The following is a 26954-nucleotide window of genomic DNA, read 5'->3' on the forward strand; positions in this document are numbered from 1 at the left end:
TTTTTTTTTTCATTATGAGAAACAAAAACGTTAAAAGGATCACCATATCATGGTTTCCCTGGATTTGGTTTCCTGGGGATCAAGCCTTCCTGGATTTGTCTCTTGGGATTCCTTCACTCCCCTGGTTCCCCCACGGGGCTGATAGGACAAAAAACGTGTTCTCTACTGGACGATTCCACTTAAAGAAACTGAACCACAGTTAAATCCAAGGGAAAGAGGCAGGGTAGGCCTGTTTTCTCTGGGTGAAAAGGTATGATTGTAGCTTCATGTGACTTGGCCTGGTCCACAAGGGCTCAGGTTTCGCTTATAAGCATAGCTGAATAATAAACTGTTCTTCTGCCTTTGCACATAACCGAAATAATACTAAGTCTAGTTGATCACCTATCTCTGGAATATCTCTCAACTCTCCCTGTTGCTACTACTCTGGTCTGAGTAGCCATAATCTATAAACTATACTGCTGCACCTCAACCTTCCCACACTACAGCCAGAAAGATCTTTTAAAATCACAAATCCGATATGTCACTTCCTTAAAAATATTTTATGGCTCAAAATAAAATCTAAAGTTTTATCATCCCACAAAGCCCTACATGCTCTGGCCCCAGCGTACTTCTCGAGGCTCATCTCATGCTACTCTTTCCCTTGTTCTCTCCATTCCAGTTCCGCCAAACTCTAAATTCCTTGACTTACTGTACTCTCTTCTACTTCCAGGTTACCACATATACCATCGCCTCTATCTGGGGTTACTCTTTTACTCTTTCTTTGTCATGCCACCTCCTACATGGTATTTCTGTCTCACTTAAATATGACCTCCTTGGGGAAGCCTTCCTGGATTCAGCAAACTGGTTGATGGTGCTTTTCCTTTTATTCCCAAAGTACCCTGTATTTTCATGATACTTTGTACACTGGTAAGTATTTAACACCAATTTTTCCTGTGAATGCACTATATACTTCATGAGGACAGGGACTGTGTCTGTTTCCTTCTCCACCAACAGTCCCAGAGCCTGGTGCATAGGATTCAGTTGTGTGGTGACTCCAAATGAAAGGTTTCTTGAAACAGATGAACATAGGGGGACAAAAAGAGAGAGAGGCAAACCATAAAACAGACTCTTAACTATAGAGAACAAACTGAGGGTTGCTAGAGGGAAGGTGGGCAGGGGGATGGGTTAAATGGGTGATAGGTATTAAGGAGGGCAATTATGATGAGCACTGGGTAGTATATGTAAGTGATGAATCAATAAATTCTACTCCTGAAAAGAATACTACACTATATGTTAACTAAACAGAATTTAAATAAAAACTTGAAAGAAAAAAAAGTTAATGTTTCTAAAGTAACTTTGAACTCTCATTGCTCCCCTAATAAAAAATCATCAATTCTCCTTACTGCCTACTACCTTAAGAAATACTATATGTTTCCCTATATTACTTTCAGTTCACACACGTTCTGTACTTCAATAGCTGTCTTAACTTGCTCTCCTCATTGAAAAGGCCAACCACTTGTTAAAATCCATCACATCTTTTAAACACTTCTTCTGCATCCTCCATGAAATCTTTCCTGATCTATCCCCTACAAGACAGATGACCCTGTCCTGCCCTGAACACCTGCAATAGTTTTTTTGCGGTAATAAGTTCTATTTTATCCCTCCCTTAAGCTACAAATTCATGAGAGTAGTAAATGTATCATACTCAGCAATTAAATCTCTGTACTATATAAAAGTGCCTCGCACTAGTATGTACCCAATAAATATTTGTTATTGAACTGAAGGAGAAATATAGCTCCCAACTTTTAGATTTTTACAAGTTTCAAGTTAAACTTAGGTCAAGGTCATTGTCAGTTTCAATTACTGCTTTTGAAACTGCTGGCTGCTATAAAGACCAGAGTTCATTACCTGCTTTGAGCATCTGTCTTCTCTAGCTTTTCCTGAAGTTGAATCCAGTCAATCAGTGCTTTGAAATCTCTTACATAGTTATCCAGCATCATCAGCACCTCCTGATTAAAACAAACAATAATCATTAAATTCCATTCAGAGACCGAAAAGTTCTAAGAACAAACTTTAGACTGAAGGACTTGGGAATTAATAATTTTTATATTATACTCCTCATTGAGAAAGGAGTAAAACCTACTGATTTAGTTTTTTGGGTCTTATTTTTGTTCTCACTGTACGGGAAGAAGTTAGTAAAGTTGAAAATCTAAGAATCAAGAGATGGTACTGATATTCCTTCTCAAGACCCCCCCTCCCATAACCATTCTTTTAATAAACCTTTACTATTAAGTATAATAAACAGTAAAATGCATAAAACAAATGTACAGATTAATTATTTCAAAGCAAAGACCCATGCATCCATCCACCCAGAAGAATGGTAGTCTCCAAAAGTTACCTGGTATCCCCTCCTAATCACTACTCTATCCTTGCTCCAAGGCAACCATTGCTTTGACTTCTACTAGTTTAATTTTATCTGACTTTGAAATTCATATAAATGAAATTATAGAGTATTTATTATTTTGTGACTTCTTTTGTACTTTTGTTTACTAGGTTCATTCATATTGCAGAATGAACCTGCAATTCATTTACTGTCATTCTCCAAGGTCATTACTGAGGAGTATTTTATTGCATGCATATTTATTTATCCAATCTACAGTTTAAGAACACTGGGGTGATTTCCAAATTATATGCTGTTATTTATATACATGTCCTCTGCACAAATGTATGCATTTCTGTTGAGAATAAGCCCAAGAGTGGAAATACAGGATGAGCACATGTTCTACTCGAGTATATAACACCAAACTGTTTTCCAAAGTGGTCGCCACTCCCCACCAGCAGTGTATGTGAGTTCTCCGTGCTCCACACCCACAACTACACTTGGTACTGTCCATTTGGGTTTTTCTTTATTTTTAACCTGAGCCATTCTGGTTGATGGTTGTGTAATGGCTTCATTTTTGTTTTAATATGATGATTACTAATGATTTTCAGACCTTTTTCATATGCTTGTTAGCCACTCTCATTTTGTGAAGTGCCTATTCAAGACTCTAGCCCAAGTGCCTATCAAATACTCTTGCCTTTTTCTTTTTGATAGGAAGGAGTTCCTTACATCTTTTGGATATGGGCTTTTTGGTTATACATGTTGCATACATATATTTGCCCTTTCACTCTCCTAATGGAACAGAATCTTTTAATGAAAATAAATTCCTAATATTAAGGTAGTCTAACTTTTGACTCTTTTATCTAAGACTGATACTATTTGTGTCATTTTTAAGCAATTATTTTCCTACCACAGGTCAGGAAGATATTCTCCAACATTATCTTTTAGAGCGTGGGTCTTTTTTTGGAGTCTCTCCTCTGTTATATTGCTCTGTTTCCTCTTGTACCAATACCAAACTAACTCACACTGCGGTAGCTCTAAAATAAAACTCAAGGGGTGCCCGGGGTGGGGGGGCGGTCAGCCGGTTAAATGTGCAACCCTTGATTTCAGCTCAGGTCACGATCTCAGGGTTGTAAGACCAAGCCCCACGACCGGCGTGGCGATGGGCGTGGAGCCTGCTTAAGGTTCTCTCTCCCAGAGGAGTTAAGATGGCAGATGTGTTCGGGACCCTAATTTCGTCTGATCCCTGGAACTCAGCTAGATAGTTATCAAATCATTCTCAACACCTGTGAAATCAACCGGAGATGTGAGAAAAGAATTGCTGCAATTCTACAAACAGAACAGCGACCACCTTTTGCAAGGTAGGAGGTACGAAGAAGTGAATCTGAGGGTATATATCAGAAAATAAACCATGGGGGGAGGGAGCCTCCATAAGCCAGGTACCGGAAAGTGTTATAAGCGGAGAGCACAAAATCAGAACTTTTAGAAGTCTGCCTGAAAGGTGCTCAGGTGGTGAGGCAGGGCAGAATCCCAGGTGAGACAGCATGGCCTCAAGATCCACAGGGCCACAAAAAGCACTGGAGCAGGGGAAGCCAGCTGAGAAAACCGAGGTCAATCACCGGCTTTCTGCTCAGTATTGCCATAAACCATGAACCACTGTGAGGCTGGGCGACTGCTCTCCGAGCAGGGGTCCTTTAAGAGGCAGACCCACAGGGAGAACTCTCTACCTCCCCTGGGAAGAATGGCACAGGCGCACACAGCAGGAGTCCATAAAGTTTACAGACTCCAAACCAGGTCAGGGTCACATGCCTGAGATAAAAATGCTCAGTCACACAACTGACTGGATATTTGTTACATTAGGAATTTTATTTATTATTTTAGCTATGATAAGGATATTGTGTTTTATATATAATTTTAGATACGCATACCTACATAATCAAAGACAATATGATATACTTTTGGTGATTTTCTACAGAACAATTAAATATTGATAAGGAGTGGGAGAGGTTATGGAAGAAGTAATATTGGCCATCTGTTGATAATTGTTGAATCTGGGTATTATATGTATGGGGGGAAGGACATCTTTATACAATTCTATCTTTATCTTTGTAGATGAAGTTCTATTTTTAACTTTTCCATAATAAAGTTTTTTTTAATTCTAATAAAAAAAATGCTCACAGACTGGGTGAACACAGTGTGTGGATGGAAACCAGGGAGACAAAAATGATTGATTACTTTTCAGTTAGGGCTCACTGAAGGGAGGTGAAGGGGCTCAAACTTTCACTTCTGGGGTTAGAGATCAGGGCGCCACCATTTTCATTCCCCGCATTGGTGTTAAAAGCCTTCAGACAGCAAAACAGCCACATAGTACAACCGGGGGCCACTTACACTAAGCCCAGACCACTGGCAAAGGGGAATGCAATTCTGTCTGGGCAATAACACCTGAGAATCAGCGCAATAGTCCCCTCCCCAAGAAGACCAGCAGAAAAATTCAGCTAATCCCATGTTTACCAATCATAGAGAGCTGCAGAACTCCAGCTCTTGGGGAAAACAGTACATAGCATTCTTATTATTCTATAATCTTTCAGTTTTATATTTTTTCCTTTTCCTATTTTATCAATTCTTTTTTTAAGTCTTTTTAATTTTCATTTTTACATTTACATTTTATATATATTCCACGTTCATGGTTTGGAAGAACAAATATTGCTGAAATGTCTATGCTACCCAGAGTGATCTACCCATTCAACACAATCCCTATCAAAATACCACCAGCATTTTTCACAGAGCTAGAACAAACAATCCTAAGATTTGTATGGAACCACAAATGACACCGAATAGCCAAAGCAATCCTGAAAAAGAAAAGTAAAGCAGGAGGCATCACAATTCTGGACTTCAAGCTATATTACAAAGCTATAATCATCAAGACAGTATGGTACTGGCACAAATACAGACACATCGATTAATGGAACAGAACAGAGAACCCAGAAATGGACCCTCAACCCTATGGTCAACTAATCTTCAACAAAGCAGGAAAGAATATCCAATGGATAAAAGACAGTCTCTTCAACAAATGGTGTTGGGAAAACTGGACAGCCACGTGCAGAAGAATGAAACTGGGCCATTTCCTTACACCATACACAAAAGTAAACTCAAAATGCATGAAAGACCGAAATGTGAAACAGGAATCCATCAAAATCCTAGAAGAGAACACAGGCAGCAACTTCTTTGACCTCAGCCACAGCAACTTCTTGCTAGACACGTGTCCAAAGGCAAGGGAAACAAAGGCAAAAATGAACTACTGGGACTTCATCAAGATAAAAAGCTTTTGCACAGCACAGGAAACAGTGGACAAAACCAAAAGACAACCAACAGAGTGGGAGAAAATATTTGCAAATGACATATCAGATAAAGGGCTAGTATCCAAAACATATAAAGAACTTACCAAACACACATACATACATACATAAATGAAGAAAAGAAAGAAACGAAAAGAAAAAAGAAAAGCTCAAAACCCAGTACAGTAAATCCTCCAACTATATCTTTGACTGCAGGGTGGCCTAGGCTAATGCCAGCCCTTGGCATTTCCATAAAAATTCAGAATCAGTTTCTCAATTTCCCAGGGGAAAAAGGTGGAATTTTATTTGCAATTGCACTGATTCTACAGATCAACTAGAAGAAAACAGACATTTTTCATTAATACTGTCTTTTCTACTGTATGAAGAAATTTATGTATTTGTATTGTATTCAATGTCTCTCAAAATGTATCAGTTTTCTGTGTAGAGGTTTTGCATATCTTTTATTAGCTTTAGCCCTAAGAATAAATGGTAGTTAATTTAATTTTTTTTTCATTTTCTGATACTGTTGATTTTTATATTTTGAACTTGTATACAACAACTTTAACTCAATACATCTAATAATTTCTCTTTAGATTCTTCTAGATTTTCTAAATATATAAATGTAAATATGTCATCTGTGAATAATGACATATTTCTTTCTTTCCCTCCAAGCCTTATATATTTTATATATTATTCTTGTCTTTCTGTGCTGGCTAGGTGAAGTACAATGTTGAACAGATATAAAGATAGCTGACTCTGTCTCATTCCCAATTTCAGAAGGAAAGTTCTCAACAATTAAGTACAATGTTTACATAGGTTTTTTGGAAGTTTCTTTCTATCAGTAAGGATGTTCTCTTTTATTCTCAGTTTGCTAGTTTTATCATGAGTAGGAACTGAATTTCATCAAATAGTCTCCCTAGATCTACTGGACAATCATGATTTTTCATCTTTGTCATCTAATTTGGTAAATATTAATTTTATACTGAGGTTAAAACCAACACTGCAGTAATAGAATGACCCTAATTTGTGATGTATTGCCCAATATTTGAATCACCAAATTTAATATATCAATATTTGGTTTAGTATTTGTGCATCTCTACTAAGTGGTCTATACTTCCCTTTCTCATAAAAGCTTTGGTTATCAAGGTTGTGCTGAAGAGTTCTCTCTTTTTCTATGTTCTAGAAAAGTTTATGTAATACTGGCATTTTTTTGCTCAATTTTTTGTTGTTGTTAAGGTATAATTCACACACCATAAAATTTACCATTTAAAATTACACAATCCAGTCAATTTTAGTATATGCACAGAGTTGTTTAACTATCTAATTCCAGAACACTGTCATCACCCCAAAAAGAGATCCAGTACCCATTAATAGTCACTCCCCACCTTCCTCTCTCTCCAACCCTTGGAAACCACTAATCTATTTCTGTGTCATGGATTGGCCAGTTCTGGACATTTCAAATAAACAGAATCATACAGAATATGGTCTTTTGTGGCTAGATTTTTTTTACTTAGTATTTTCTAGGCTCATCTACCTGGTAGCATGTATCTGTACTTCAGTATTTTTTATGACTAAATAATTGCATAAATAAACACGTTTTGTTTATTCACTTATCAGTTGATGGAAATTTGGCTTGATTCCACTTTTTGCCCATTATGCTGCTATGAACATTCATGTACAAGTTTTTCTACGAACATATGTTTCTAATTCTCTTGGGTGTATTACCTAGTAGTGGATCTAAATTTAACATGAACCACCAAAACTTTTTCAACAACACCGCACCATTTTGCATTCTGATCAGCAATATACAGGCACATCTCATTTTATTATGCTTTGTTTTATGGCAGTTAGGAGATACCATGTTTTTTACAAATTAAAGGTTTCTGGCAACCCTGTGTTGAGCAAGTCTGTCTATGCTATTTCTTTTTTAACAGTGCTTATTTCAAGTCTCTGTGTTACATTTTGGTAATTCTTATAATATTTCAAACTTTTTCATTACTATTATATTTGTTATGGTGACCCATGATCAGTGATTACAACTCATTGAAACCTCAGATGACTGTTAGAAATTTTTAGCAATAAAGTATTTTTTATTTGAGGCAAATACATTGTTTCCTTAGACATGATGCTACTGCACTTAGACTATAGTATAAATATAATTTTTATATGAACTGGGAAACCAAAAAATTCATTTGACTCACTTTATTGTGGTGTTTACTTTATTGCAGTGGTCTGGAACTGAACCTGCAGGATGTCCAAGGCATGTCTGTATGAGGGTCTAAATTATTAACATCCTCGGGAGCACTTGCTGTTTTCTGACTTGTTGAGCCTAGTCATCCTAATGAGTGTGAAGTGGTATTATTGTGCTTTTTATCTGCATTGCCCTGAGAACTAAAATTGTTGAGCATATTTTCATGTGCTTTTTGGACATGGCATACCTTCTCTGAAGAAATGTCTATTGAAATCATTTGCCTTTTTTTTTTTTTTTTTTAGAGAGGGGGATGGTGAGGGTCAGAGGGAGAGAGAGACTCTTAAGCAGGCTTCCAAAGCAGAGCTGACCCCAACATGACCTGACCCGAAATCAAGAGTCAGATATTTAACCGACTGAGCCACCTAGGATCCCCTGACCATTTTTAATCTAGGTTATTTGTCCTCTATATTTTTGAGCTGCAAGAGTTCTTTATATATTCTGGATATTAGACTGTAATAAGATACATGGCTTGGAAATATTTTCTCTCATTCTGTGGGGTGTCCTGTCACTTGATAGCATCCTATTACACATGTAAGTTTTTAATATTAATGAAGTTCAATTATCTATTTTTTTGTTTACTTGCATTTTGGGTATCATATCTAAGAAACTATTGCCAAGTCCAAGGTCACAGAGATTTACACCTATGTTTTCTTCAAAGAATGTCATAGTTTAAGCTTTTACATTTAGGTCTTTCATCTATTTTCAGTCACTTTTTATACATGGTGTAAGGAAGGGATTCAAATTCATTCCCTGTGTGTGCATATCTAGTTAAGCCCAGCACCATTTGTTGAAAAGACTATTCTTTCTCCATTAAATGGTCTTGGCACCGTCGTCAAAAATCAATGATCATCGGGGTGCCTGAGTGGCTCAGTCGTTAAGCATCTGCCTTCGGCCCAGGACGTGATCCCAGGGTCCTGGGATCGAGCCCCGCATTGGGCTCCCTGCTCAGCGGGAAGCCTGCTTCTCCCTCTCCCACTCCCCCTGCTTGTGCTCCCTCTCTCGCTGTCTCTCTCTGTCAAATAAATAAATAAAATCTTTAAAAAAAAAATCAATGATCACAGGGGCTCCTGGGTGGCTCAATCGGTTAAGCCTCCCTCTCCCATTGCCCCTCCCCCAACTCATGAACTCTTTCTTTAAAATAAATAAATAAATCTTTAAAAAAAAATCAAGATTTATTTCCAAGTTCTCAATTCTTTTCCATTGATCTATGTCTATCCTTATTCCAGTACCACGCTACTTTGGTTACTGCAGCTTTATAATGAGTTTTGAATGTAAGGAGTGTGAGCCTTCCAACTTTGTTCTTTTTCAAGACTGTTTTGGCTATTTTGTGTCCCTTGCATTTCCATGCATATTTTAGGATCTGCTTGTCCACTCTGCAAAAACAGAGATTAGAATTTTGGTAGGCATTGCATAGTGAAGGCCTACTGAATTTGCATAACACTTTGGAGAGCAATGCCATTTTATTTTTTTAATTTAAATTCAACTAACATATAATGTATTATGGTTTCAGAGGTAGAGGTCAGTGATTTATCAGTCTTATGTAATACCCAGTGCTCATTACATTACATACCCTCCGTAATGTCCATCACCCAATAACCCCAACCCCCCACTTCCCTCTCCTCCAGCAACCCTCAGTTTGTTTCCTATGACTAAGAGTCTCTTATGGTTTGTCGCCCTCACTGGTTTCATTTTCTCTTATTTTTTCCTCTCTTCCCCTATGATCTTCTGTTTCGTTTCTTAAATTCCACATCAATGAGATCATAGGATAATTGTCTTCCTTTCTTTGACTTACTTCATGTACTTCTATACATGTTGTTATAAATGTCATTATTTCATTTTTTTTATGGCTGAGTAGTAGTCGATTGTGTGTATATGTGTGTGTGTGTATATATATATATATATACACACACACCATTTCTCCCTTATCCATTCATCTGCCCACGGACATCAGGGCTCTTTCCATAGTTTGGCTATTGTGGACATTGCTGCAATAAACATTGCTGTGCAGGTGTCCCTTCAAATCACTACATTTGTATCTTTGGGGTAAATACCCACTAGTACAATTCCTGGGTCATAGGGTAGCTCTATTTTCAATTTTTTGAGGAACCTCCATACTGTTTTCCAGGATGCCTGCACCAGCTTGCATTCCCACTTTCTCCACATCCTCGCCAACATCTATTATTTCCTGACTTGGTAATTTTTAGCCATTCTGACTGGCAAGAGGTGGTATCTCATTGTGGTTTTGATTTGTATTTCCCTAATGCCAAGTGAGGTGGAGCTTTTTTTCATGTGTCTGTTGGCCATTCGTTTATCTTCTTTAGAGAAATGTCTGTTCATGTCTTCTGCCCATTTCTTGATTGGATTATTTGGTTTTGGGGTGTTGAGCTTGATAAGTTCTTTATAGATTTTGGATATTAGCCTTTTATCTGATATGCCATTTGCAAATATCTTCTCCCATTCTGTCGGTTGTCTTTTGATTTTGTCTGCTATTTCCTTTGTTCTGCAAAAGCTTTTTATCTTGATGAAGTCCCAATAGCTCATTTTTGCCTTTGTTTCCCTTGCCTTTGGACACGTGTCTAGCAAGAAGTTGCTGTGGCTGAGGTCAAAGAGTTGCTGCCTGTGTTCTCTTCTAGGATTTTGATGGATTTCTGTCTCACATTTCGGTCTTTCATCCTCCATTTTGAGTTTATTTTTGTGTATGGTGTAAGGAAATGGCCCAGTTTCATTCTTCTGTATGTGGCTGTCCAATTTTCCCAACATAATTTGTTGAAGAGACTGTCTTTCATCCATTGGATATTCTTTCCTGCTTCGTTGAAGATTAGTTGATCATAGAGTTGAGGGTCCATTTTTGGGTTCTCTATTCTGTTCCATTAATCGATGTCTGTATTTGTGCCAGTACCATACTGTCTTGATGATAACAGCTTTGTAATACAACTTGATGTCCGGAATTGTGATGCTATCAGTTTTGGTTTCTTTTTTCGGGATTGCTTTGGCTATTTGGGGTCTCTTCTGGTTCTATACAAATTTTGCAATTCTTTTTTTCAGCTCTGTGAAAAAAACCTGATGGTATTTTGATTGCATTGAATGTGTAGACAGCTCTAGGTAGCATAGACATTTTAACAATATTTGTTCTTCCCATCCATGAGCATGGAACGTTTTTCCATTTCTTTGTGTCTTCCTCAATTTCCTTTATGAGTGTTCTATAGTTTCCTGAGTATAGATCCTTTGCCTCTCAGGTTAGGTTTATTCCTACATATCTTATGGTTTTCAATGCAATTACAAATGGGATGAACTCCTTAATTTCTCTTTCTTCTGTCTCATTGTTAGTGTATAGAAATACAACTGATTTCTGTGCATTGATTTTACATCCTGCCACACTGATGAATTTCTGTATGAGTTCTTGAAATTTGGGGGTTAAATCTTTGGGTTTTCCACAGAGTATCATGTCATCTGCAAAGAGTAAGAGAGTTTGACTTCTTTGCTGATTTGGATGTCTTTTATTTCTTTTTGTTGTCTGATTGCTGAGGCTAGGACTTCTGGTACTGTGTTGAACAGCAGTGGTGATAGTGGACATCCCTGCCGTGTTCCTGACCTTAGGAGAAATGCTCTCAGGTTTTCCCTGTTGAGAATGGTATTTTGTGGGTTTTTTGTATATGGCTTAGAGCACTGCCATCTTAAGTCTTCCAATCCATAAGCTCAGATGTCTTCCTCTTTATATAGGTCTTCTTTAATTTCTTCTAATGATGTTTTGTAGTTCTTAGTGTACAAGTTGAACTTCTTTGGTTAAATGTATTCCTAAATGTTTTTTTTCTTTTTGATGCAACTATAATTGGACTGCTTTCTTAATTTCGTTTTTTGATTGTGCATTACTGACATATAGAAACACAACTGACTTTTGTGTACTGATCTTGTATTCTGCAACCTTGCTGAGTTTGTTTATTAGTTCTAATAGTTTATATGTGTTTATAGATTCTTTAGGGTTTTCTATATGTAGACCCATGTCATCTGCAAATATAGTTTTACTTCTTCCTTTCCATCTGCATGCTTTCTATTTCTTTATCTTGTCTAATTGCCCGGGCCAGATAATATTGAACATAAGCAGCAAAAACAGACAACAATATTTTGTTTCTGATCTTAGCAGGGAAATCTAATTTTCTTCTTTAGATAAACCAAGTTACATTACTATGAGACTACATTATACACATCTGGCAAAGATGTTTTTTTCTCGGCAATAATTAGTCTTACATATTAATGGCAATGAAAATTTACATAAGAAAAGACTGTAAAAGCATAGACCACTGAGATCCACTCCATTGCTCAGAAAGAACTGATCTCAAATGTAAATATGTGTGTAGATAGTGGCTAATTGGCTAAAGTTGTCACTTAAATGTATAAGGTAAGGAACTATAAAGCGTATTCACTTTATCAGTCTCATACCATTCTCACCTTACTATAGAGATATATGGTTCTCCTTTTACTATAAAAGACAAGTTTCCACACTCCCAAGATGATCACCAAAAAATACCAACCAACTATAAAAATGATCATTGGGTTTATAAATACATCACTTTTCCATAACTAAGTCTTACTGACCTAGTTTCAGTGGAACTCAAAATCTCAAAAACACTTTTCACTTATAAATGTTTTTTAAAATATAGATATACTTCGGAAATCAGACCCAAAACTAATAATAAATGTATGCCAAATTAGTCACAAATGAAATACAGTACCAACATCTCTTCAGTCATAAAGTTACATTCTAACTTAAAATATTCTTCTGAACAAAGAAGTATTGTTTATTTCCTTTCAAAGGTAATCCTTTGTGCCAAATCACTGGTAATAAAAGTCTTCTACAATCAGGAAAAGGAAAAATTAAAAAATTTACTTGGCTTCCTTTTTCTCGATTCTACAAATATAATTCAAATTCAATTAAATTCAACTTAAATCACCTACATTAGGCACAGAAAGATATAGTTCAGAATGATTTATTTCAGAATTTTTTTGCTTTCCCTTTTTGCTAACAACAAAAAAAGACAAAGAGAAGGAAGAAAAACCCTCTAAAGCTCAAGAATATAAGCAGCTATACTTCTGATACTACTTGGCACAGAGAAAGTATATTTGGTGGCTTAAACAACCTATTTTAAGGAATTTTCAGCACAATGTTATCAAAAATGATCAGAGTGGTACCATGCAACTGTAATCCGAGTCATGTTTTATGAACAAGGGAATACAAACAAGACAAGCAGCTGGAGCAGCCTCTTTAGTCACTGATGCACATCTTTCTCCATACAGCTATGAAGGCCATTTTGTCAAGCAGGATGAAACAGAACAAAAGTGGCTCTGAAAGTAATGTTATAGGCATTCAGATAACTATATATAGATATACAGCTAAAATTACCAATTAGTTTACCAATTGGCTGCAATGGATTCGATTGGTTTGTAATTAATTCTAGTTACTGGCGCACAGAGCAGGATGGTTGGCGCCATCCCTTTGTCCTTCTGACACACAATACTAGTACATCGGCCCTTGGGCCCAGGACATCAACACAGTTCTCCAATTTAGCTACAGGAATGAGCACAGTGGTATATCCCTGTAGTAAGGAAGGGATGGAAACATGCATCACATGAGAAGTCAGTGACAAAGGGAACCTTCTAAGAAAGAGCTTTGCCAAAAGTGAAACAAGTTTTAAAAAGCATTATTTCTTAAGAACTTACTTAGTTTTTTAAAAGCTACTAATGGAAATAGTTCAAAAGGGAAATCATCTGAAAGGAAAATGGCAAGTAAACCACTTTCGAAACTAATAGTATCATTCACAGTCATCTTCAACCTTCAATCATTCATCTCTTTCAAATACCTCCCCTTAATTTTCAACATAAGCAGCTTGGTTAAAAAAAAAATACAAAACATATTCAATGAATGAACACCTGTAAATGAAAATCTGCTAATGAGAACCATTCTCCTATAATTTAATCTTTACCAGGATCTTTGTGGATAAATAAAATTTGCAGTTGCCTGGGTAATGATACAAATATCTTTCTGCAGTAGCTAATTTTTATTTCAACTCATTTGGAAGTTGGCTTAACTACACAATTTTCTCTTACAGTATTTCCCACTAAGAAGACTCAGAGACCCACTGCAGCCAAGAATAAATAAATATGCTAAAAAATATTTTGTTACAAAGCTCAAAATAACATATTCAATCAAATTCCCCACTGACGCCTGCATGGTTACCTAAACATCTGCTTAAGGCATTTCTTTTGCCAGAATATTTTCGCAATGCCAAACTAAAAGCTTATATTCAGGCTGAAGGTCCTCAGCCCTCATCTAGACCACACTCATCATTTACAAACACAAAGGTAGAATAAGGTGTGGTGACTTTTTCCAAAGTCATATGACTAGCTCAGTGGAAACACTGGAAATAACTACTGTCCCATGAGATCTACTACTGTGCAGGGAAAGTACAAATACCACGTACCACATGCAAAAACTCTTCCACAATCCTACAGCCCAAAGTCAGCTCTCCTGCTATAAATATTACCAAATATAATAACTAATGTGCAAAACTCCTAAGTGCTATTCCTGAACCTGAAAGGGAAAGAACACTTTTCTCCCTCATGCCATGTATTTGTTAAAATGCATCTCACATCCTAAAAGAAAAATACCATGATGTTTTTCTAAAATTTTAACCTCCATTGAGTCACCATGCATGGAAGAGCAAAGTTTATTTCAAAGACATAAACAGGGGGCACCTTGGTGGCTCAGTTGGTTGAGTGCCTGCCCTTGGCTCAGGTCATAATCCTGGGGTCCTGGGGTCATGCCCCACAGGGGGCTCCCTGCTCAGTGGGGAGCCTGCTTCCTCTCCCTCTGCCTGCCACTCCCTCTGCTTGTGCTCACTCTTATTCCCTCTCTGTCAAATAAATACATTAAATTAAATTTTAAAAATGCCCTTCCCATTAAAAAAAACAAAGACATAAACAGACTCCTTCTCCCCAGCAAACAAATCTCAAATACTTTTCATAATCTAGACAAATAATATAATAGAATTATAACCTTTGCTATACATCTTGTGATCCGGACACCAAGAAGATCTACGTTCTGTGTTGCACTCACTGTCAGGTAAATTTCTATCATTTCAAAATAACAGCAGAAAATAACTGAAAAAAATTTAAAAAAAACAGAATCCCTCAATGAAAAATATAAATAACCCAATATAATATCCACAGCAGGAGTAGCACAGATACCCTTCTATAAAAGGAAATCTTTAAATAAATTTCTTTAACTTTGATTTTTAAATCAATCTGATGTGTTTGACCTAAAAGAGTTTTGTTATAACTTTTTCAGGCTCATGAATAGCACCCAAAACAGTGCGTGCTATAATAAATAATCAGTGAACACTTGTTGCATGAAAGAAAGTCCATTTGAGTTCTAGCCTTTAGCTCTGATGTTAATTCATTACATAATGTCAGCCATATCACTTAGTTTTACAGTTCCGTATTGGTAAAATAGAGGGCTGGATTATATAATTTCTAAAATCATATTCAGATGTCATGATTTATGATACTATTTCACATTCTGCTCTTTTTCTTTCTAATACAAATCATGTACATTTTTAATTCTTTTTTCTGACAAAGCTAAATTAAAATTTATGTGTTTATATTTCTTGATTTTTTAAATGCCAAGTTTTACAAGAAAAAAATACTCTCTAATTATAAATAGGAAACAAGAACTGTACCTTTCATAGAAACTGCTATCTCCCAGAATCCTAATAAATTCATCCTTTGATACTTCTAAAACTCAACTCTCTTAAGAAATTTCATGCTGTATTGTGAATACAGTTGAATTAAAAGGTCAGTATTAGTGTATAAATTTTTTTTAAAAATTTTATCCTATGTCAAAAAATTATTTCTGAGGCAAATAATTTTAAAACAAATATACTTTGAGAAAGATCACTGCAGTTTAAATTTAATGATAAAGATGATACCTTAAAAATAAACTAATTGCCAAAGAAAGATTCTAGAAATACTATTATATTTTGGAGGCCCCGTATATTTTTATTAGAGTACCACAAACCAGATTTAAGACCCATTTATTACATTTTTTACTGTATGTACCCAGAAGTGTGATGGAAATAAAAAAGCATATGACATGGTCTTCATTAAAGATGTTTCCAATTAAAACATAAAAACCACCAAACACTCTACATAAGAAACAGATCATGACCAAATTTCAATGTAAACACTCATTAACAAAGAAAACCACGGAAGATACCTGAACCTTTAAACAAATATATCACTAGGAAATCTGCCTTACTTGTCCATCACTAGGAACAATTACATCTGTAAACTCCCCAAATTGTTCAAATTCATTTAATTTATTATTTTATTGGAGGATAATTGGTATGAGTAAATTATGTTACTTAGTTCATATTTTTTTATAATTTTTTATTATATTATGTTAGTCACCATACAGTACATCCCTAGTTTTTGATGTAAAGTTCCATGATTCATTACTTGGGTATAACACCCAGTGCACCATGCGATATGAGCCCTCCTTACTACCCATCACCAGCCTATCCCGTTCATATTTTCATTAGCACCTAATGAAATGAATAGCAAACCAACATAAAGACCTAAATCCCATAATCAATAGGTATAGCATGCCAACTAAACCGAAATAGCTTAAGAGAATGTTCACCTGAGACAATAGTGCATATAAAAACTAAGAGGGGGCACCTGGGTGACTCAGTCACTTAAGCGTCCAACTCCTGGTTTCAGCTCAGGTCATGATCTCAGGGTCCTGAGATTGACCCCATGTTGGGGGCTCTGACTCAGCAAGGAGTCTGCTTGAGATTCTCTCTCTCCCTCCCCCTTTGCCTCTCCCCTCACTCACACTCAAGCATGCACACACTATCTTGTGCTCTCTCTCTCTCAAATAAAATCTTAAAAAAAAAAAAAACCAAAACTTAAGAGGACTGCAGAGATAAGCCATATGAGAGTTAATTATTGTTACTTCTGATACTGTTATCATGACCAATGCATGTTATTTGAGCTCACTGGCAGCACACTTCATGGATTACCTTTGCAAAGCATCATTTACATGACTGTGTCTCTATTAAATATTTAAAAATAGTGAGGAAAAGAGGTATGGTGTAGTACAACTGCATGATAAGGTAGCTAGATCGCACTCAAATAATTGTCTCATCCTTTCTTAAACAGGAAATAAGAAGTTTCCTGCCTAAGAACACTGGACAGGACTTCCCTGGGATACAGCACTTTTAGAAAATCCATTTCCTAAAGATTTATTTCCCAAGAACATCAGCTCAAACTCTTTGATTTGTCCAAAGAGCACCAGTAAATTCCTATTAAATAGTTTTCACCAAAGAAACAAAGCTTGATTATTACTCAGTAAACATTATGAATTCAATGTTTACCTTTTTAGTATTCTTGCCTTATTTTATTCTGTTATCCTACTTTATAACCGCAATATATTTAATTTTTTACAGGAATCATGAAAAGATAAGGAGGTATCTACCTAACGTAATTATAGAAGGAGTCATTCCAACAAGAAGCCTGAGTCTGATATGCAGCAGAGCAAATTGACAGAAGAGTTGAAGCCTGCTATTGGAAGACATGGTCGGGATACTAGGAAATAGGGATTGAGCAAAACGTTGACAAGGATTCATGGACAGGATTCTAGCAAGTGAATAGGATTCAAGACGAGGCAATCTATACACAGGCTGAAGCAATAAGCATGGTTAAAAAGAGCGTGAGGGGAGGAGGAGTTACATCTGGATCTCTACAAATGAACATCTTCAGTGCTGAGTATTGAGGTACGAAGCGGGGAGCCGGGAAACCGCACACAGATATCGGAAGGTAAACGGAAGGCGGAGGGAGCCGTCATGTTCGGGCGCTGAGAACCGGTAGCCACCTGCACGGGGGAGAGGGCGGACTCGCGGACCGGCACCCGCGAAACAGCAGACTGAGACCATGAGCCAGGGAACACGTGCCACCAGACTGAAACAGACCTCCCGTGTACTCACCGGAACCAGACTGAGACCGGGACCTCCAGAGCTCGCGGGGGCAGCTGGCGGCTGGCGGCGTTAGAAACACAAAGGACAGAGACGTGCCGGCCCTGGAAGTGAGGGCAGGGACGCTGGCTGTGGGGCGCACATCCCGGGACGCTGCAGGGTTGAGCAGCACCAACAGAAACAGAGTTAAAGTGGCCAAAACATCAGTGGAGAACGGTCCGTGATCCCCATGTTCCTGAGAGCAAGAGGCTGAGATTTCGCCACTGCTAGCATCTGACTCTCAGAAGAGGCACAGCAACCACCAGGGAAAGCTGCCAGAGAACAAAAGCCTGGAAAACCGTCACAGTGTGCCCATCCCCATCCCTCGCAGGGAACTCTCAAGGGTGCCTGAGTATGGCGGGCAGGCTCCCTCCCCAGAGGCAGGCTGAAAAATCCAAGAAGCCCACATCCCTAAGATCCCTATAAAACAAGGGCGCACCACCTGGGTTCCGGTCAATAATTTGGGCTCTGGACAACCCCACAACCTCTCCTCATCAGAATGACGAGAAGGAGAAATCCCCCCAAGCAAGGAAAAGACAATGAGTCTGTGGCCTTTGCCAAGGAACTAATGGATATGGATATAACCAAATATTCAGAAATAGAATTCAGAGTAACAATGGTCAAGATGATGTGTAGACTTGAAGAAAGTATTAACGAAAATGTTAATGAGAATGTAGAATCGCTAAGGGCGGAAATGAGGCGAATCTGAGAAATTTAAAATTCTATGGAGCCAAATGCATTCAAAACTAGAGGCTCTGCGGCCAGGGTGAATGAGGCAGAAAATGTTGCGGCGAATTGGAGGATGGGTTAGTAGAAGAGAAAACTAAAATAGAATCTGGGCTCAAAAAATTCACGCACAGGAATGTAGGTTACGGAGATTACTGAGTCAATGAAACGTTCCAATGTCAGAATCTCGGCATCCCGAGGGTGGAGAAAAACAGGAGTCTAGAAGAGATATTTGAACATTGTAGCTGAAAACTTCCCTAATCTAGCAAGAAACAAACATTTCGTGTCCAAGAGGCAGAGGACCCCTCCCAAGCTCAACCACGAAAAAACTTGCTACGTCACGTCCTTAGTACAATTCGCAAATATTAGATCCAAGGATACAGTATTGAAGGCGGCCAGGGCAAGAAATTTCTCATACCAAGGCAAAGGTATCAGTAATTACGTCCAGACCTCGTCTACACAGACCTGGAATGAGAGAAAGGGTTGGGGGCATTTTTAAAGCTCTTTCAGAGAAAAACATGCAGCCAAGGATCCTTTATCCAGCAAGGCTGTCATTCAGAATGGATGGAGAAATAAAAACCTTCCAGAATCGCCAGTCATTGACCAATTTCGTAACCACGAAACCAGCCCTACAGGAGATATTAAGGGGGTTCTATAAAAGTAAAAAGGCTCCAAGAGTGATACAGCACAGAAAGTCACAACCAATACAAACAACGACTTTACTGGCAACATGGCATCATTAAAATCATCTCTCTCAATAATCAGTCTCAATGTAAATGGCCTAAATGCTCCCATAAAACACCACAGGGTTGCAGATTGGATACAAAGACCCATCCATTTGCTGTCTACAAAAGATTCATTTTGAACCTAAAGATACATTCAGACTGAAAGTAAAGGGATGGAACACCATCTTTCACGCCAATGGACCTCAAAACAAAGCTGGGGCGGCAATTCTCATATCAGACAGATTGGATTTTAAACTAAAGACTATAGTTAGAGACACAGAAGGGCACTATATTATTCTTAAAGGATGTATCCAACAAGTGGATATGACAATTATAAATATATATGCCCCCACCAGGGGAGCAGCAAGATACACAAGCCAACTCTTAACCAGAATAACGAGACATATAGATAAAAATACGTTCATAGTAGGGGACCTCAACACTCCACTATCGGCAATAGACAGATCACCTAAGCAAGAAATCAACAAAGAAGCAAGAGCTTTGAATGCCATACTCAACGAGTTGGACCTCATGGATATATATATAGAACACTACACCCCAGAACCAAAGAATACTCATTCTGTTCTAATGCCCATGGAACATTCTCAAGAATAGACCATGTTCTGGGTCACAAAACAGGTCTCAACCAATACCAAAAGATTGAAATAATTCCCTGCATATTCTCAGACCACAACGTTTTGAAATTGGAACTCAATCACAAGGAATAATTTGGAAGAAACTCAAACACTTGGAGACTAAGAACCATCCTGCTCAGGAATGACTCGATAAACCAGGAAATCAAAAATCAATTTAAACAATTTATGGAGACCAACGAGAATGAAAACACAACAGTCCAAAACCTATGGGATACTTCAAAGGCAGTCCTAAGGGGGAAATACATAGCCATCCAAGCCTCACTCAAAAGAATAGAAAAATCTAAAATGCAGTTTTTATATTCTCACCTCAAGAAGCTGGAACAGGAACAGAGATACAGGCCTAATCCACGCACAAGGAAGCAGCTGACCAAGATTAGAGCAGAAATCAATATTAGAAACCAGGAGTACAGGAGAGCAAATCAACAGAACTAGGTGATTCTTTGAGAGAATTAATAAAATTGACAGACCACTGGCAAGATTTGTCCAAAAGAATAGAGAAAGGACCCAAATTAATAAAATTATGAATGAAAAAGCGGAAGTCAAAACCAACACCAATGAAATTGGAAGGATTATTAGAAAATTTTATCAACAGGTTTATGCCAATAAGTTAAGCAATCTGGAAGAAATGGAGGACTTCCGGGAAACCTATAAACTGCCAAGACTGAAAAAGGAAGAAATGATTTTTTTATTTTTTTATTTTAATGTTTTTTTTATTATATTTTGCTAGTCACCATACAGTACATCCCTGGTTTCCAATGTAAAGTTCGATGATTAATTACTTGCGTATAACACCCAGTGCACCATGCAATACGTGCCCTCCTTACTACCCATCCCCAGTCTATCCCATTTCCCCACCCCCCCCCCCCCGGAGGCCCTCAGGTTATTTCTCAGAGTCCATAGTCTCTCATGCTTCATTCCCCCTTCTGATTACCCCCCTTTCTTTATCCCTTTCTTCCCCTACCGATCTTCCTAGATCTTAGGTTCCATAGATGAGAGAAATCATATGATAATTGTCTTTCTCTGCGTGACTCATTTCACTTAGCATTATCTCTTCCAGTGCCGTCCAAGTTACAGCAAATGTTGAGAAATCGTTCTTTCTGATAGATGAGTAATATTCCATTGTATATATGGACCACAACTTTTTAATCCAGTCATCTGCTGAAGGGCATCTCAGCTCCTTCCACGATTTGGCTACTGTGGAAAATGCTGCTATGAACATTGTGGTGCATATGGCCCTTCTCTTCACTACGCCTTTATCTTTCGGGTAAACACCCAGTAGTGCAATGCCCGGGTCATAAGGTAGCTCAATTTTTAACTTTTTAAGGGACCTCCACACTGTTTTCCAGAGTGGCTGTACCAACTTGCATTCCCACCAACAATGTAAGAGGGATCCCCTTTCTCCACATCCTCTCCAGCAATTGTTGTTTCTTGCCTTGTCAAATTTTGCCATTCTAACTGGTGTAAGGTGGTAACTTAGTGTGTTTTTGATTTAAATTTCCCTGATGGCTAATGATTTTGAACATTTTTTCATGTGTCTGTTAGCCATTTGTATGTCTTCATTGGAAAAGTGTCTGTTCATATCTTCTGCCCATTTTATGATTTATTTGTTTCTCGTGTATTGAGTTTGAGAAGTTCTTTGTAGATCTTGGATACCAGTCTTTTATCTGTAGTGTCATTTGCAAATATATTCTCCCATTCCGTGGGCTGCTGCTTAGTTTTTTTGACTGTTTCCTTGGCTACGCAGACGCTTTTTATCTTGATGAAGTCCCACAACTTCATTTTATCTTTTGTTTCTCTTGCCTTTGGAGATATGTCATGAAAAAGGTTGCTTTGGCCAATGTTGTAGAGGTTGCTGCCCATATTCTCCTATAGGATTTTCATGGACTCCTTTCTCACATTGAGGTCTTTCATCTATTTGGAGTTTATCTTTGTGTATGCTGTGAGAGAGTGGTCAAGACTCATTCCTTGCATGTAGCTGTCCAATTTTTCCCAGCACCACTTATTGAAGAGACTGTCTTTTTTCCACTGGATGTTTAACTATGTTAATTCTTCTGATCCATGAGCATGGAATATCTTTCCATCTTTTTATGTCTTCCTCAATGTCTTTCAAGAGTGATTTATAGTTTCTAGAATATAGGTCCTTTACGTCTCTGGTTAAGTTAATTCCAAGGTAACGTATGGTTTTTGGTGCTATTGTAAATGGGATGGATTCCCTAATTTCTCTTTCTTCGGTCTCGTTATTCGTGTATAGAAATGCAACTGATTTCTGAGCATTGATTTTGTATCCCGCCACATTACTGAATTGCTCTATAACTTCTAATAGTTTGGGAGTGGCTTCTTTTGGGTTTTCCATATAGAGTATCATGTCATCTGCGAAGAGAGACATTTTGACTTCTTCTTTGCCTATTTGAATACCTTTGATCCCTTTTTGTCGTCTGATTGCTGTTGCAAGGACTTCTAGTACTATGTTGAATAATAGTGGCGAGAGTGGGCATCCTTGTCGTGTTCCTGATCTTAAGGGAAAGGCTTCCAGCTTTTCCCCATTGAGAATGATATTTGCTGTAGGCTTTTCATAGATGGCTTTTATGAGATTGAGAAATGTACCCTCTATCCCTACACTCTGAAGGGTTTTAATCAGGAAAGGATGCTTTATTTTGTCAAATGCTTTTTCTGCATCAATTGAGAGGATCATATGGTTCCTGAGTCTTTTCTTGTTCATATGTGTATCACACGGATCGATTTGCAAATGGTGAACCAACTTGCATCCCAGGGATGAATCCTACTTGGTCATGATGGATAATCCTTTTAATGTACTGTTGGATTCTATTAGCCAGGATCTTGTTGAGGATTTTCGCGTCCATATTCATTAGGGAAATCGGTCTGTAATTCTCCTTTTTGATGGGGTCTTTGCCTGGTTTGGGGATCAAGGTAATATTGGCCTCATAGAATGAGTTTGGTAGCTTTCCTTCTGTTTCTATTTTTTGAAATAGCGTTAGGAGAATAGGTATTATTTCTTCCGTGAATGTTTCATAGAATTCCCCAGGAAAACCATCCGGTCCTGGAGTTTTGTTATTTGGAAGGTTGTTTATCACCTACTCAATCTCTTCATAATTGGTTTAAAAAATCAATTGCTTCCTGTTTCAGTCTTGGTAGTTTATAGGTTTCCAGGAAGGCCTCCATATCTTACAGATTGCTTAATTTATTGGCATATAGCTGCTGATAAAAGTTTCTAATAATCCTTCCTATTTCATTGGTGTTGGTCGTGACCTCTCCTTTTTCATTCATAATTTTAATAATCTGGGTCCTTTCTCTTTTCTTTTGGATAAGTCTTGCCAGTGGTCTGTCAATTTTATTGATTTTCTCAAAGAACCAGCTTCTAGTCCTGTTGATTTGCTCTACTGTACTTCTGGTTTCTAATTATTGATTTCTGCTCTCATCTTGGTCAACTGCTATCTCGTGAGTGGATTAGGCCTGTCCCTCTGTTGCTGTTCCAGCTTCTTGAGGTGAGAATATAAAAACTGCATTTTAGATTTTTCTATTCTTTTGAGTGAGGCTTGGATGGCTATGTATTTCCCCCTTAGGACTGCCTTTGCAGTATCCCATAGGTTTTGGACCATTGTATTTTCATTCTCATTGGTCTCCATAAATTGTTTAAATTGATTTTTGATTTCCTGGTTTATCGAGTCATTCCTGAGCAGGATGGTTCTTAGTCTCCAAGTGTTTGAGTTTCTTCCAAATTTTTCCTTGTGGTTGAGTTCCAATTTCAGAGCGTTGTGGTCTGAGAATATGCAGGGGATAATTTCAATCTTTTGGTATCGGTTGAGACCTGTTTTGTGTCCCAGAACATGGTCTATTCTTGAGAATGTTCCATGGGCATTAGAATAGAATGAGTATTCTTTGGTTCTGGGGTGTAGTGTTCTATATTTATCTATGAGGTCCAACTCATCAAGTATGGCATTCAAAGCCTTTGATTCTTTGCTTAGTTTTTGCCAGGGTGTTCTGTCTATTTCTGAGAGTGGAGTGTTGAGGTCCCCTACTATTAATGTATTTTTATCTATATGTCTCTTTATTCTGGTTAAGAGTTGGCTTGTGTATCTTGCTGCTCCCCTGTTGGGGGCATATATATTTATAATTGTCATATCCACTTGTTGAATACTTCCCTTAAGAATAATATAGTGCCCTTCTGCATCTCTATCTATAGTCTCTAGTTTAAAATCCAATTTATCTGATATGAGAATTGCTACCCCAGCTTTCTTTTGAGGTCCATTTGCGTGAAAGATGGTACTCCATCCCCTTACTCTCAGTCTGAATGCATCTTTGGGTTAGAAATGAGTCTCTTGTAGACAGCAAATGGATGGGTCATTTCTTTTTATCCAATCTGTAACCCTGTGCATTTATGGGAGCGTTCAAACCATTTACATTAAGAACTGAGAGAGATGATTTTAATGATGCCATGTTGCCAGTAAAGTCGTTGTTTGTATTGGTTGTGACTTTCTGTGCTGTATCACTCTTGGAGCCTTTTTACTTTTATAGAACTCCCCTTAATATCTCCTGTAGGGCTGGTTTCGTGGTTACGAAATTGGTCAATGACTGGCGATTCTGGAAGGTTTTTATTTCTCCATCCATTCTGAATGACAGCCTTGCTGGATAAAGGATCCTTGGCTGCATGTTTTTCTCTGAAAGAGCTTTAAAAATGCCCCCCCAACCCTTTCTCTCATTCCAGGTCTGTGTAGACAGGTCTGACGTAATTCTGATACCTTTGCCTTGGTATGTGAGAAATTTCTTTGCCCTGGCCGCTTTCAATACTGTATCCTTGGATCTAATATTTGCGAATTGTACTATGACGTGACGTGGCGTAAGTTTTTTCGTGGTTGAGCTTGGGAGGGGTCCTCTCTGCCTCTTGGACACGAATGTTTGTTTCCCTTGCTAGATTAGGGAAGTTTTCAGCTACAATGTTCAAATATCTCTTCTAGACCTCTGTTTTTCTCCACCCCCTCGGGGATGCCGATGATTCTGACATTGGAACGTTTCATTGACTCAGTAATCTCCCGTAACCTACATTCCTGTGCGTGAATTTTTTTGAGCCCAGATTCTATTTTAGTTTTCTCTTCTACTAACCCATCCTCCAATTCGCCGATACGATTTTCTGCCTCATTCACCCTGGCCGTCAGAGCCTCTAGTTTTGACTGCATTTGGCTCATAGAATTTTAAATTTCTGCCAGATTCGCTCTCATTTCCGCCCTTAGCGATTCTACATTCTCATTAACATTTTCGTTAATACTTTCTTCAAGTCTACACATCATCTTGACCATTGTTACTCTGAATTCCATTTCTGAATATTTGGTTATATCTATATCCATTAGTTCCTTGGCAAAGGCCACAGACTCATTGTCTTTTCTTTGCTGGGGTGGGATTTCTCCTTCTCGTCATTCTGATGAGGAGAGGTTGCGGGGTTGACCAGACCCCAAATTATTGACCGGGACCCAGGCCGTGCGCCCTTGTTTTATAGGGATCTTAGGGATGTGGGCTTCTTGATTTTTCAGCCTGCCTTCTGGGGGAGGGACCTGCTGCGCCGATACTCAGGCAACCCTGTTTGGGTAGAGTCTCCCTGCGAGGGGGGATGGGGATGGGCACACTGTGAGCCGGTCTTTCCAGGCTTTTGTTCTCTGGCAGCTTTCCCTGGCGGTTTGCTGTGCCTCTTCTGAGAGTCAGAGCAGCAGTGGCTGAATCTCAGCCTCTGCTTCAGAACACAGGGATCACGGACTGTTCTCCACTGATGTTCTGGCCACTTTAACTCTGTTTCTGTTGGTACTGCTCAACCTTGCAGCATCCCGGGATGTGCGCCCCACAGCCAGCGTCCCAGCCCTCACTTCCAGGGCCGGCGCGTCGCTGTCCTTTGTGTTTCTAATACCGCCAGCCGCCAGCCACCCCTGCATGCTCCCCGAGCTCCCAGTCTCAGTCTGGTTCCAGTGAGCACACCGGAGCTCTGTTTCAGTCCAGCTCCATTTCAGTCCGGTGGCGTGCATTCCCCGGCTCACGGTCTCACTCTGCTCTCTCGCAGGTGCCGGTCCACGATTCTGCCCACTCCCCCGTACAAGTGGTTACCGCTCTCCGGCGACCAAAGAGGCGGCTCCCACCCCCTTCCATTTATCTTCCGGTATCTGTGCATGGTTTCCCGGCTCCCCGCTTCGTACCTCAATACTCAGCGCTGGAGATGTTCATTTGTAGAGATCCAGATGTATCTTCCTGCGTCTCAGGCTGAGTCCATGGATGTTCAGGCTGGTCTGGTACCTACCCAGCTCGACTATGGGAGGGATTCATCCCTGGGATGCAAGGCTGGTTCAACATTCGCAAATCAATCAGTGTCATAGATTTTATCCAGAAGGAAAAATTCAAAAATCATATGATTCTCTCAATAGATGCAGAAAAAGCATTTGACAAAATACAGCATCCTTTCCTGATTAAAACCCTTCAGGGTGTAAGAATAGAGGGTACATTTCTCAATCTCATAAAAGCCATCTATGAAAAGCCTACAGCAAATATTTTTCTCAATGGGGAGAAGCTGGAAGCCTTTCCCTTAAGATCAGGAACATGACAAGGATGCCCACTCTCGCCACTATTAATCAACATAGTACTAGAAGTCCTTGCAACAGCAATCAGACAACAAAAAGGGATAAAAGGTATCCAGATCGGCAAAGAAGAAGTCAAACTGTCTCTTTTCGCAAATGACATGATACTCTATATGGAAAACCCAAAAGAATCCATGCCCAAACTATTAGAAGTTATAGAGCAATTCAGTAACGTGGCGGGATACAAAATCAATGCTCAGAAATCA

At 38.6% G+C, this 26954-nt stretch overlaps 1 protein-coding gene across 5 annotated transcripts in view; it reads right to left on the bottom strand.

Moving 5' to 3' along the window:
• The window catches only part of SCAPER (S-phase cyclin A associated protein in the ER), a 527655-nt gene that overhangs the window by 445089 nt on the left and 55612 nt on the right, over window positions 1–26954 (bottom strand). For all 5 annotated transcript variants that reach the window (XM_040642943.1, XM_040642940.1, XM_040642941.1 and 2 more), the window contains one exon: window positions 1888–1988. In XM_040642943.1, the coding sequence (XP_040498877.1) occupies window positions 1888–1988 (101 nt within the window). The remainder of the gene's footprint in view (window positions 1–1887; window positions 1989–26954) is intronic.

This window comes from Ursus maritimus, unplaced genomic scaffold (assembly GCF_017311325.1).
Source record: "Ursus maritimus isolate PB19 unplaced genomic scaffold, ASM1731132v1 scaffold_27, whole genome shotgun sequence".
In the NCBI taxonomy this organism is placed as follows: Eukaryota; Metazoa; Chordata; class Mammalia; order Carnivora; family Ursidae; genus Ursus; species Ursus maritimus.